This window comes from Electrophorus electricus, chromosome 13 (genome assembly GCF_013358815.1).
Source record: "Electrophorus electricus isolate fEleEle1 chromosome 13, fEleEle1.pri, whole genome shotgun sequence".
Classification (NCBI taxonomy): Eukaryota; Metazoa; Chordata; class Actinopteri; order Gymnotiformes; family Gymnotidae; genus Electrophorus; species Electrophorus electricus.
The window spans coordinates 10485571-10497061 of NC_049547.1; the positions used below are offsets into that span (position 1 = coordinate 10485571).

At 41.9% G+C, this 11491-nt stretch overlaps 2 protein-coding genes across 3 annotated transcripts in view; both read left to right on the forward strand.

Annotated features, from left to right (window-relative positions):
* The window catches only part of ctbp2a (C-terminal binding protein 2a), a 31878-nt gene extending 27466 nt beyond the window's left edge, over positions 1-4412 (forward strand). The window contains exons 6-13 of one of the 2 annotated variants that reach the window (XM_027011906.2): positions 270-414; positions 1974-2180; positions 2304-2518; positions 2703-2833; positions 2973-3100; positions 3215-3329; positions 3652-3725; positions 4339-4412. In XM_027011906.2, coding sequence (XP_026867707.2) covers positions 270-414; positions 1974-2180; positions 2304-2518; positions 2703-2833; positions 2973-3100; positions 3215-3329; positions 3652-3715 — 1005 coding nt within the window. In that variant the 3' untranslated portion in view covers positions 3716-3725; positions 4339-4412. The remainder of the gene's footprint in view (positions 1-269; positions 415-1973; positions 2181-2303; positions 2519-2702; positions 2834-2972; positions 3101-3214; positions 3330-3651; positions 3726-4338) is intronic. The other variant, XM_027011905.2, reaches the window with a different exon arrangement.
* A 2781-nt stretch (positions 4413-7193) lies between these two features.
* On the forward strand, positions 7194-10902 carry LOC113578605 (keratinocyte-associated protein 3). Its single transcript, XM_027011971.2, has 6 exons — positions 7194-7286; positions 7676-7860; positions 8010-8069; positions 8377-8574; positions 8952-9086; positions 9465-10902. Exons 1-6 carry the CDS (start codon positions 7265-7267, stop codon positions 9558-9560), a joined length of 696 nt encoding a protein of 231 aa, XP_026867772.1. The 5' UTR covers positions 7194-7264; the 3' UTR covers positions 9561-10902.
* The last annotated feature ends 589 nt before the right edge of the window (positions 10903-11491 follow it).

Genomic DNA, 11491 nt, shown 5'->3' on the forward strand with positions numbered 1-11491 from the left:
TGTCATTTTGCTGGTATGAGTGATTGGTTTTCATTTGCAAAAGAAAAAGAAGAAATGATTTCATTATATCTTAACTGAACTGAATATAGGTGCAGAAAATTCTCTTAATATTTATGTAAATACGGTACATTAGGTGTTCTTTTTTGAAACATTTTGAATAAAGATTTTCCCCCTGGTAGAGCGATGTAAGGGTGAAGCTGATACTCTGACTGACGATGATGATTATAAAGATGCTGACCATGATGAAAGCATTCGAGATCTGTTGACAGGTCCTGAATGAGGCGGTGGGAGCCCTGATGTACCACACCATTAAGCTGACCAGAGAGGACCTGGAGAAGTTCAAAGCCCTACGCATCCTCATCCGGATCGGGAGCGGCTTTGACAACATCGACATAAAGGCCGCAGGCGAGATGGGTGAGGGGTTTCGGTGTGGATCTCAGAAGACCGTGGCGACGACCTGCTCACCTTGACCACAGGCGCAGGCTGCGGTTCCCAAGGGCTCACATGACGAACAGTGCAGATCTGTCATGCTGCCTCATTGTTTGGTGGCTTTGTGTAGGAGTGGACAGAGTGAGAGGGCATGTGAATCTTTCGAGTGACTCACTCTAGGGTTAGCATCAGGGCAGCCTGCGTCCTACATGAAATAAAAGAAAGATGGTTATTTTAATTCCATGTCAGATGATATGCTGTCAGCTTCAAAGAAAGACACCTCAGTGTGAAAGACTTTCATTGGCGTTCCTCTGAAAAGCCGAGTGCAAGGTATTGTTGCTCTCCTGGAAGACCTCGTACCCCCAGCACAGTTTCCTAAAACAGGCTGAGCACAAAAAGGGGAGTGGCTAGAATCTGAATCAGGACTTAGATTGATTCATTCATTCAGGGTTGATTCATTCATTCATTGATTTTATTAGGGAATATTGTATTTTTAAAACAGCATTCCCACACTTCATAAGATGTGATTCCTGAAATAAAAGCAGATACAGTCAGGGATAACTGTTATGTTCGTGGACTGGAGCTTCTCCTGTCTCCCTGGCTTCATGATCTCTTCTGTGTGTTCCAGTCCTTAGTTTCATTTTCTCCACCCCTCGTTTGTTTTCCACGCCCGTCATTGTTTTCACCTGTCCCTTGTTTATGGTCTTGTTAGCTTTGTGTATTTAAACCCTGTTACTGCAGCTCAGCGTTGTGGGTCATTTCCATTTCTAGGTCTATGTGTCTTTGATGTTCTGACTCTGCCCTGCTTCTGGTTCTGCTGTACTTGCTCTCTGTTTACTATTGTCATTCTCTTGTTGCTTAGATATGTCTCTTGTTTAGTCCTACATGATTTCTATTGGTGTTTTAGTTGATGTTGCCTTCTTTGTCTGTATCGCCCTCCCGGTTCCTGTTTGTTAAGTTGTTTCTGTTCTTCTGTCTGCTCTGTTATCTAAGTACTCTCGTATGTTTCTTTCTGATCTATAATCACCCTGAATTGGCCTCGTATCCGTTTTGTTTGTTCCTGGTGTTTCTGTTATTAAACAACTAATTTATTTACATTGTCCTGTTTATCATTTTCACTGTCTTCTCCTGTTTTGGATTCTGCTTGTTCTCAAGTCCAAGGCGCTGGTACTTTGCATGTGTCTTCGCTATCCACCTCACCCACATTACAAAAACACAAAAAGTCCAAAGACTCACTCCATCAGAGTGAGTTGAATCAGGACATAGAGGCACTCTCATACCATCTCCATTGCGTGAGCACTGGGACTTCTCTATATTTCTGTGATGTTTAAACAGAAAGCAGATGCAGTTCCCGGTCCTAGAGTGACGGGTAGAGTTGACAGGTCCTGACTGCCATTACTGAAGACTGTTTTGAGTATCTTTGTGCAGTGTATTAGTGAAATGAAGATATGCAGCTTCCAGGCACTGCATTAATGTATATTTACAGCTGTCATGTGTTTTGAGCTGTAGCGTACAAAACCTGGTGTTTCTGGATTGCCTTGCAGGCATTGCTGTGTGTAACATCCCATCTGCAGCGGTGGAGGAGACAGCAGACTCCGCCCTCTGCCACATCCTCAACCTGTACCGGAGGAACACCTGGCTGTACCAGGCCCTCCGGGACGGCTCACGGGTCCACGGCGTGGAGCAGATCCGAGAGGTGGCATCAGGAGCCGCTCGCATTCGGGGAGAGACCCTCGGACTCATCGGCTTCGGTGAGAGACTGAGAGTGTCAGCGAGCTAAAGCTAATGCCTCTTCTGATATAGAGGGTTTAGGTGAAGGTAGTTTTAAACATCTGGACTGCAGTTGTAACTTTTGGGGTGTGTGTGTTTTACAGGCCGGTCGGGTCAGGCGGTGGCTGTACGGGCAAAACCTCTTGGCTTCAATGTGATCTTTTATGACCCGTACGTGCTGGATGGTTTGGACCGCTCCCTGGGTGTCCAAAGAGTGTTCACCCTACAGGACCTGCTGAACCAAAGCGACTGTGTGTCCCTGCACTGCAGTCTAAATGAACACAACCACCACCTTATCAATGATTTAACCATCAAACAGGTGATCCTATGCAAACACACATATAGACACACACACTCATGCATAGACACAAGAGACACACATGCATTTGTGTTAAATACACTACTGCCACCTAGTGGCTAATTCTGCAGTTGAATTTGTACAGTGTTTTGTTTTTAATTGCCGTGAAAGTGTGCACTCCTGGCATGTCATCTGTGCCATGTAGATGCGCCATGGAGCGTTCCTGGTGAACACGGCACGGGGCGGTCTAGTGGACGAGAAGGCTCTGGCACATGCCCTAAAGGAGGGCCGAATACGAGGGGCTGCCCTGGATGTCCACGAGTGCGAGCCCTTCAGGTGAGATCCCCAGCTGCACAGTTGCGCCACTGTGCTGCTGCTGTTTGGCTGTTGGGATTGGACAGTCAGTAATAATGTCGGTGGTTTGCCTATCACACCTTTTCGCTTTCTCACTCTCCTTCTCCCCCTTTCTCACTAGTTATACTCAGGGCCCCCTGAAAGATGTTCCTAACCTGATCTGCACACCCCATGCAGCCTGGTACAGTGAGCAGGCCTCGCTGGAGATGCGGGAAGCCGCTGCCACTGAGATGCGGAGGGGTCTCACAGGTCCATTCTCCCTACACGCACTCATATGCTCCCGCACATTAACCCTCCATGGCCCGCAATCACACCCAAGCATGTTCTCCATTCCTCGTCTTATGCCTGTTTGTGTGTTCACAGGTCGTATCCCAGACAACCTCAGAAACTGTGTCAACAAAGACTACTTTATTCCCTTTGCTCAGTGGGGAATAGCAGAGCAGCAGGTGCATCCAGAGCTCAATGGCACCACCTACAAGTAAGAAGGAGTACTGCCCTTTAAACACCCCCGTCCACTAAAACGCTGCTAACTTATTTCCATCTGACCTCAGTGCTTTTTGCTGTCATCTGCCACTTCCCTTTCACTGTAAGGTCAAACAACGGTCTCACTCCTTTACTCACTTTGTATTCGGCTGTGCCAAATGTGACAAATATTAACCCATAACACGACCATCCGACAGTAACCGATCATAGTGTGACTAGAGTCTCTTCCGAGCCCCTCTCACTGTGAGCCATAGGGCCTGCACGTACATTCTCTGGCCCTGGATGTGCCGCTGAATCTGACTGCTTCTCTCACTCAGCAGAGTGATGCAGCCACTACCGGCCATATCTCCTGGCAGCCTGCAAGACAAAATGTATACCTAAACAGAGCCAGGTAAATATATCAGCATATACAGAATCCAGCCAACCACAGACCACATGCATTTCTACATCCTAACATAATTTGTGCTTTGTTGACTCATTTTGAACTGAGACCACAATCTCAGATAAATGGTCATAAGGATAAAAATGAGTTTTTCTTGGAATTGGAACACGTATACCTGATAAGTAGGAAGTAGGTTAGTTTTTTTAATTAGTTGTGCCCCTTTGCCTAGACTGCAGCTGACTGCTGGTTGTGATGTGCCAAAACTCTCCTCTACTGCTTCAAATACACCCTCTTACTACATATTCTGCCTGTTCCATGATCTGTCTGTTGCTTTTTTGGTTATCTATGCCTGTGCCAAATAACTGCTGAAGTTGACTGTTTATTACTAACAAACTGATGCTGTAGATTCATCACTTGCTTGCATGTCATGGAGAAAATTAAGATGTTGTATTGCTGAAATTGGTTGCTGTTGATTCATTATAGACGGCTTGCCTTTACAAAGCAAAACTAATGACTTTTTCACCACAAAACAGGCACGTAGTGGATGTGGGACTTCACGTTTATGAATGAGTACTCGGTGCTTAAAGCTGTGTGTAAACTGTTTTTTCTTGATCATGTTAAGGCTTTTTTCAAGACTGGGGGGTATGACTCCTGTTGGCATGAGAGCACCACCGATGGGCACAAAACCGGGCAGTGCGACCACCGTCCACGCTCACTCCCAACTGGTGGGCGCCCACTCCAGCCGAACCCCCGCCGAGAGACAGTCCCACAGACATAGTGAGCACAGACAACACGTCACCAGGCCGTAGTCACGACAACCGCGGTCATGCGGCCCTAAAGGAATTGCTACCAAACAACCAAGATCACATCTTACTCAGCCAGTTAACTGCAAACCGCGGATGAGAGGAGGTGCCCCACCCATCAGCTTCTGCTGTCTGTGGTGGAAACAGTTCAAACACGATCCATGGGAGAGTACTTCTCCTTTCTTCTTATGGGAATTTGGTTTTATATTTTGTTGTTGTTGTTGTTCCAGATGTTTTTTTTCCCCCACAATTGTTTCTTTTCTCGTGTTCTTTGTATGTATGTTAATATCTTTGCAAGTGGAAGCTCTCTAATCTGGCAGTATTAGCCCAGATTCGGTCCATTTTATCACTGCTGTTCTGACTCACCTGTCAGATTGGCTACAGGAACTGTGACATCGCATCATAGGAACTGTGCCATCACATTAGTCACCAAACATGTTTGACATAAGTGTCACCACTAGTTACATTTAGGTGGCCATTGTCTGTTGCTTTAAAACCAAACAAATACTTTTTGTTTTTGTTTGTCTTGATATAACAGTATACGTTATATTTATCAAAAGAAAACAGACAGAACGGGATGTCTGTAGCAACTGTAAAAACATGGGCATGCCCTTTACTGTTCTCTTAACGTCATTTGGCTTTTGTTAATTACACAAGTCCAGCCACTCTGATTATATTAGGTCTCCAAAATCTTCAACATCCTCTCATGTACTGATTTTATGCATTGGCAGCTCACAAAAGGGTGTGGAGCCGAGATCCGGCCCACTCAGGATTCATCATTTATACATTTTCCTCTTTGTAGTCTCTGATCCAAGAGCCTGGTTACAACTCCTCTCCCATCGCTTTTGCCCCATATCCTTCCCAATTCTCCTTGCTTTTTGTGGTATTTTTATAGGTCTGACAACTAAATATTTTTGATGTTTGATATGTCAGTTAGATTTGTACCGCCTAGATTAATATAGCGATAGCTGTAGTCTTCTCTCTGGTCTTCTTGTTTTTGGGGTAACTGGCGGTCATAGGCATTGTTCCTCAGCCCCACTTTGTCAGTACAGGGCGTTTGGTTTAAAGTGTGAGCGTTTGTTCTGTACCGAGGTAAAAAAAAAAATTTTAGATTATAGAACAGTTCAAATAAAAAACAAAATACTAATCTGTCGTCCTATGCCATGACTGAGTGTTGTCTTTCATTAGACGCATCATAGTTCATCGGGAATATCCGTCTAATGGGAACCAAAGTATCACGTGCTGAGGTGCTGACCTTCAGATGACCCCTTGAAAATGTAATTCACGTTTTTAACCATAAGGGGGGGCTGTGGCTATTTTTGTTTATTTCTTTGTTGTTTTGTTCGTGTGCGTGTGATACCTTTTCACTGTTAAAGCACAGTAAAAAAAAATGGTGAAGTCTTTTAATATAAAGATGAGCATAACTCCTTATTTGTATTTGTTATTTGTAACCTACACATACCGTGTATCCCAGTGTTATTTATGTATGTATCCTTCCTAGACACTATCACAGTAGAAATATTGGACAATAACCATTCTTTTTCACACCATGCTCAATTTATGTGTAAAGGAGTTAGTCAAGGCAGTTTGTTAAAATATATTGATGTTCTTGACTTATATGTAAAATATTTTTACAAAACAGTGATGTTGCCTGTGATTATAAGCAGATCACTTCTGTTGTGTGACTGATCTACCCTGCATGTTCTAATACTTGCTCATGATTCACAGGTGTGTTATCTAAGCACAAGAGGACTTTGCTCACCTGGCCTTTGTTTTCTGTCTCATCCTGTTTGCTTCTTGTTAACAGAAGTCTCCAACCATTGTTTGAATTGTTATTATTGGCCAGATAGACGCGAATTGTGAGGACTGACAAACTGACCAATATGGTTGTACTGCTTGTTACACACCCCACACTCCAGGAGAAGATCACAAAAAAAAGAAGAAGAAAAAAGAAAAGAAAAAAACAGGACAATAGAAGTCAAAACTAGACACCTGGACAGTCTAAACACCAGACTGTCCGGTTGAAAACTGGATGGACGACAACCCTAAATGGAATCCTTGTGATGAAAATGGAGTAGTGTAACATTAGCACCCTCAGATATACAGCAGTCAGCACGCATGTAATTTGATTGACACTTACAATAGTTTCCATAGTCACCTACGCTGTCTCTGCAGGGCTGTAGACACATAATACCCATGCTCTGAGACAGGCAGGTGGTGGCCATTTGAAGAAAGACCCGCTGCAACTGACAATGTAATTAAAATATGCTGTTGCATGTTACTGGACAGAGAGCATGCCAGAGCTGGCGGCAGAGTTGGTCTTTATCAGTAAGGGGACAGATATGACCAACACAGAATCACTTCGGAGACCTCGAAAAGCAATCTTTACAGTAGCTGCTTCTGAAATCATCATGGGAAGAGATCATCAGAGAGTTCTCAACTATATCTTATTCTTAGATTTCCCAAATCTTTGACTTCCAGCCGTTTAAAAGATTCGGACTTTTTCCAAGACTCCACGATATATTTGAATATTTTAAAAGCTATTCGTAGTACATAACGTTTGTCTTTTATTTTGAGTAATGTGAATAAAAGGATACTGCTCAAGAAGTAATAACGTTTCGTGACATAACAGAAGTTATGTGACCATGTCTCCGCCTATTTCCGCTCTACAGGTAAGCAGTTAGGCGTGAATGAACAGGCGTACAGGAGGCACGGCCCTGTTTTTGCTCGAAGTACTTAAATTACATGGGGAATATGTGTGGCTTTGGTAAGAACACAATCTGTTACTTTTGACTAATGCAAACGGTGTCTTCTTATTGTAGCTCGACAGTTGTTGTTTTAAGAATTCTGTAGCGAAAGAAGAATTTGGATATTCTATTATAGGCCATATGGATTTTCGGTGAGACAAGTAACCGACGGGATTACTAACCCTTTCAACCCCATCGAAAAACTGCCTTTCACACATACATTTGATCTTAAGCAAATCAAGTACTGTTCTGGCATTTTCAGTGAAGTAAATCAATGACACGTTATAAAGTCTTAAAAGTTGTGTAACGTAACATGTTCTTAGTGTGTAACGTTTGGCGAGCTATCACAGTGCACTGTAATCCAGTGGAATATGTAATAATATTTATCAACGTATCCTATGCATCGTAGACAAGCAGAAGGGTCCTGGGAGGTTGATGACGAAAGGACTAAGTCTTATCGTCGTCGGTCATATCAATTTCATCTTGGGCGCTATCGTACACGGCAGTATTTTGCGGCACATCTCAAAACCGAGCGGTAAAATTTCAACAGAATACACATTATACAACATCATATCCGTGACCTCAGGACTACTGGTAAGTCCGTGTATGCTACGCAGCAACTGAGAGCAGTTCACAGTTTTCATAGCGCGAAGTGTTTAATGAATCTGCTGCGATTCCCATTTACATAACAAGGGAAATTTAGCAAACGTATAATTTCAGACTACTTTTTTTTTCCCACCCAGAGCATTGCAAGCGGAATTGTTGCAATATTGGTGTCGAGGAACATTGCAAACTGGAAACTAGTAAGAATCTCACTGTCATGTACTTTCTGTTTATATAATACTACTAATATAATAATATAAACAGTTATATAACACCTTTATATAATAATTAGCTAACTATAATAATTTTAGCAAATCATCTAAAATACTTTACAATACGAATGTCTGAATGTCATAATATTAATGTATTACATCCACTAGCTATTTAACTTATGAGTGTGAACATGTGAGCCAACACACTGTGCTGTATCAGTCGTTGTGTAAAAGGTTGAGCCAGGATGTGGTCTGAGCTGCAGTGAAGGCAGAAAAGCTTTTGCTGTTTCTGCAGCACGTGGGCCTTCTGATGAGCTCCAGCCTGAACATGCTGCTCTCGGCCGCCTGCTGCTTAGGTCTGCTGGTGGCCATCAGCGTCGCGATCCGAGATGATGGTGGTGTCCTCATGCAGGGCTGCAACTCCACAGACAGGCTCGTTAACGCACGCTCACCCGTCCCCGCCGACTGTCCCTTCGACACCACCCGCATCTATGTGAGTTTTTTCTCTTGGATATGTTACCGGATCAATGATGCTCTTATGGTATGCTGCTTGAATGATGCACCTCTCTAGAATTTCATGCGGTTTTCTCAGTTTTAATCTTCTGAGATCTAAGATATTGCTAACGATGTAAGAATGGATGTTTTAATACCATATAAAATGTGAACATATGTACTATATATAAAGAAATAGTAATTCTAACAACAATGAATAATTCTGGAGCACAGAGGGTTAACAGAAAACTGTCTGTGTGCGAAATTGATTTCTCTTCTGTATTTCTGTGTGTGTGTGTATAGTTGAAGCAGTGTGTAACTGAGTGAGAGTATATGTAGCTGTGTGGTTTTTTTTGTTTGTTTGTTTGTTTCCTTTAGGACACTACCTTGGCTCTGTGGTTCCCCAGTATGCTGCTATCAGCTGTGGAGGCAGGCCTGTCCCTCTGGTGCTTCATAGTGGGCCTCACGCTGAGAGGCATCGGACCCTGCAGCCACACCTACCTCAAAGAGCAGGTATCCTAGCAACTCCTAATATCTCCACACACAGAAGACATTTTGAACAGTTATATCCAATTGTTCTCGTTGAGAGCTACCTACCAGTAAAGTTTAACTCCTTTCCAAACCTAATACACCCAATTCAGGTAATTACCTGAGAAGTATTGTCCTAGATTTGGTCTGGAACAAAATTTGGCAGGAAAGGAGCTGTCCAGGTGGAAGTTTGGAGATCCCTAATTTAGAGTGTGTAGAAGGTTGCCAACTAATGCAAAACGCAGCCAATGATCGCTCCACTGATTGATTGTTATCTTGCCATTATAGATTGTTTTATTAGATTCATGCAGTCATTTGGTCCTCTGTGCTGTTCGCGTTATATGGCTTATTGGCTTTGTGCAGCTGGAAGAGGAGGCTGTGGCATCCATATCAAAAGGGGATCCAGAACTTGCAGCTCCAAGCCAGCGTCTCATTGGACACCATTTTCCTCATGCATAGAGAAGATGACGAATCAGGAAGCTAAGGTGGCATTCCTGTCAACTTTGAAGGGAATTATTTTACTAGTTTTTCATGTGGAAGTGGCAGTTCAACAAATTTTGGCCGGTTTGCTTTATTACCTTAACAACAAAGGTGGTATTTTACTGTGGAAACTTCATGCCTAGTTCATATAAAAATGAAATGACATTGTGCGAGATGTTCAGTGTATGTGTGTGAACTATCTGAATAAAGCTCGGTTAGCTGTGCCATGTTGTACACGACAAGCTGCTTCAGGTTGTTAATAATTACAGATTATTTGATGAAGCTTTGCCATAGTCAGCTGTATTAAGTGTTTGGACTGAAATATTTTCAACTCCATTGCCTTCATGGACTGAAGGTTCTAATATTAGCAACAAAAACTGGATCCAGCTCCCCATATAAATAGAATTGTTATGTACGTACTTGGAAAAGAGTTTTACAGAATGATATTGTTAGCAGCAATTGTTTACAAATATGGAATAATGGACCATTTTTACATTTACAGTAACATTTTTGGGTGAAGTTGCTTTATAGCAGATCTGATAACTATAGAGAAATTCCATCATCACTATACAGTATTGTACAGTTTATTCATTTAGTATGGTAATATCTGCCTAATCACATGTAGTTTACATTTTACCATTTTAAGAGTTGGTTCTGTAATATTTTAATTAATTTTCCAATAAACACTGCCAATAATTTATCTAAATATACAAAATACATTCAACATGCAAACTTTATGTTCACTTTGAATGCTCTGTGCTGTTTTTTATACTAGTATTAATTATGAAAATGTGTCTGATAAACCAAAGATATGGAGTAGTGCATAGCTAAAGTTGTTTTTTTTTTTTCTGATAGTAGACAGCACCATAAACTACTGTTCAGTAAAATGTGTTCAGATTGAATGTAGTTGGATCAGTGGGGAGTACTGAAGTGTGAGGGAGAATACTCGAGGCCTGTTCTAGAAGGTTTATACTGGAGTGATTGTAGTAATAAAATGAAAATCTCACACTGAGAGAGAATCCCTTGTGGAGAAAGGGAAAATAAATATTGATTGACACTGTCAAAGTAAGACGTTTGACTGAATGTGAGATTAAAGGGTTGGAGCCCAGTGATCCTGTGGCAAGCATTAGAAAACAAGACAAGACTGTTTCTTACATGTATTCATACGCTGTATCACGTTGTCTGTTCTTGCCTTGCAATTCACTTTTATACTTCGATTTTTTTTGTTTACATCTTTCTTATTCATGTTTTTTTTTTCTTTTAAGTGAAAACACCTTTAATAAAGGCTAATAAATGCAAAGTTTCTTCACAGTCTTCCTTAGAATGTGTGTGGGAGTTGTCTTTCTTTGTGAGCCTTATTCTTTACAGTTTAATCTGGACCAAAGCTGGTTTTATTGCCTTTTTTGATGTTTCTTGGGACAATGTTATAGTGAGTTTGCTAACATTCATTAATTATGTGAGAATTCAGGCTCTGTTAAATTTTAAACATTCTTTATTGTCGTGGCAGCTCTCTGAATAGCCCTTGTGTAATTTCCAAAGACCAGTGTACGTGTCATATTGTACAGATGGAATATTTCTGTGGGTTCCTCCGTGGCCCAGTGACACTGTCTTTGTGCTACTGACCTAATTTACTCTACTGCACCTGTTGGACGTATTGACGCTCCACCTGCTGCTCATTAACCATGGCAAGGGGCCCGACTATAGCTAGGTCCATATGTTCATTGTTCGTGGTAATTTATTGTGTAATCGACATTTGATTGGTATAGTAGTAATCCGTGTTAGATTACAAGATTAGATAGAGCTCATACAGTTTTACCAATTGTCAAGAAGACACGATCCTTTTAAATTATTCTAGAAGACGATCACATGAACCAAGTTTAAGGTAGTGGTTGTTTTTTTCCCCAGCTTGT

Coding starts and splice junctions, on each gene's coding strand:
- LOC113578605 (XM_027011971.2), top strand. CDS start 7,265: ATGGGGAATATGTGTGGCTTTG. Junction 7,287..7,675: donor GGGGAATATGTGTGGCTTTG/GTAAGAACACAA, acceptor TATGCATCGTAG/ACAAGCAGAAGGGTCCTGGG. Junction 7,861..8,009: donor CCGTGACCTCAGGACTACTG/GTAAGTCCGTGT, acceptor TTTCCCACCCAG/AGCATTGCAAGCGGAATTGT.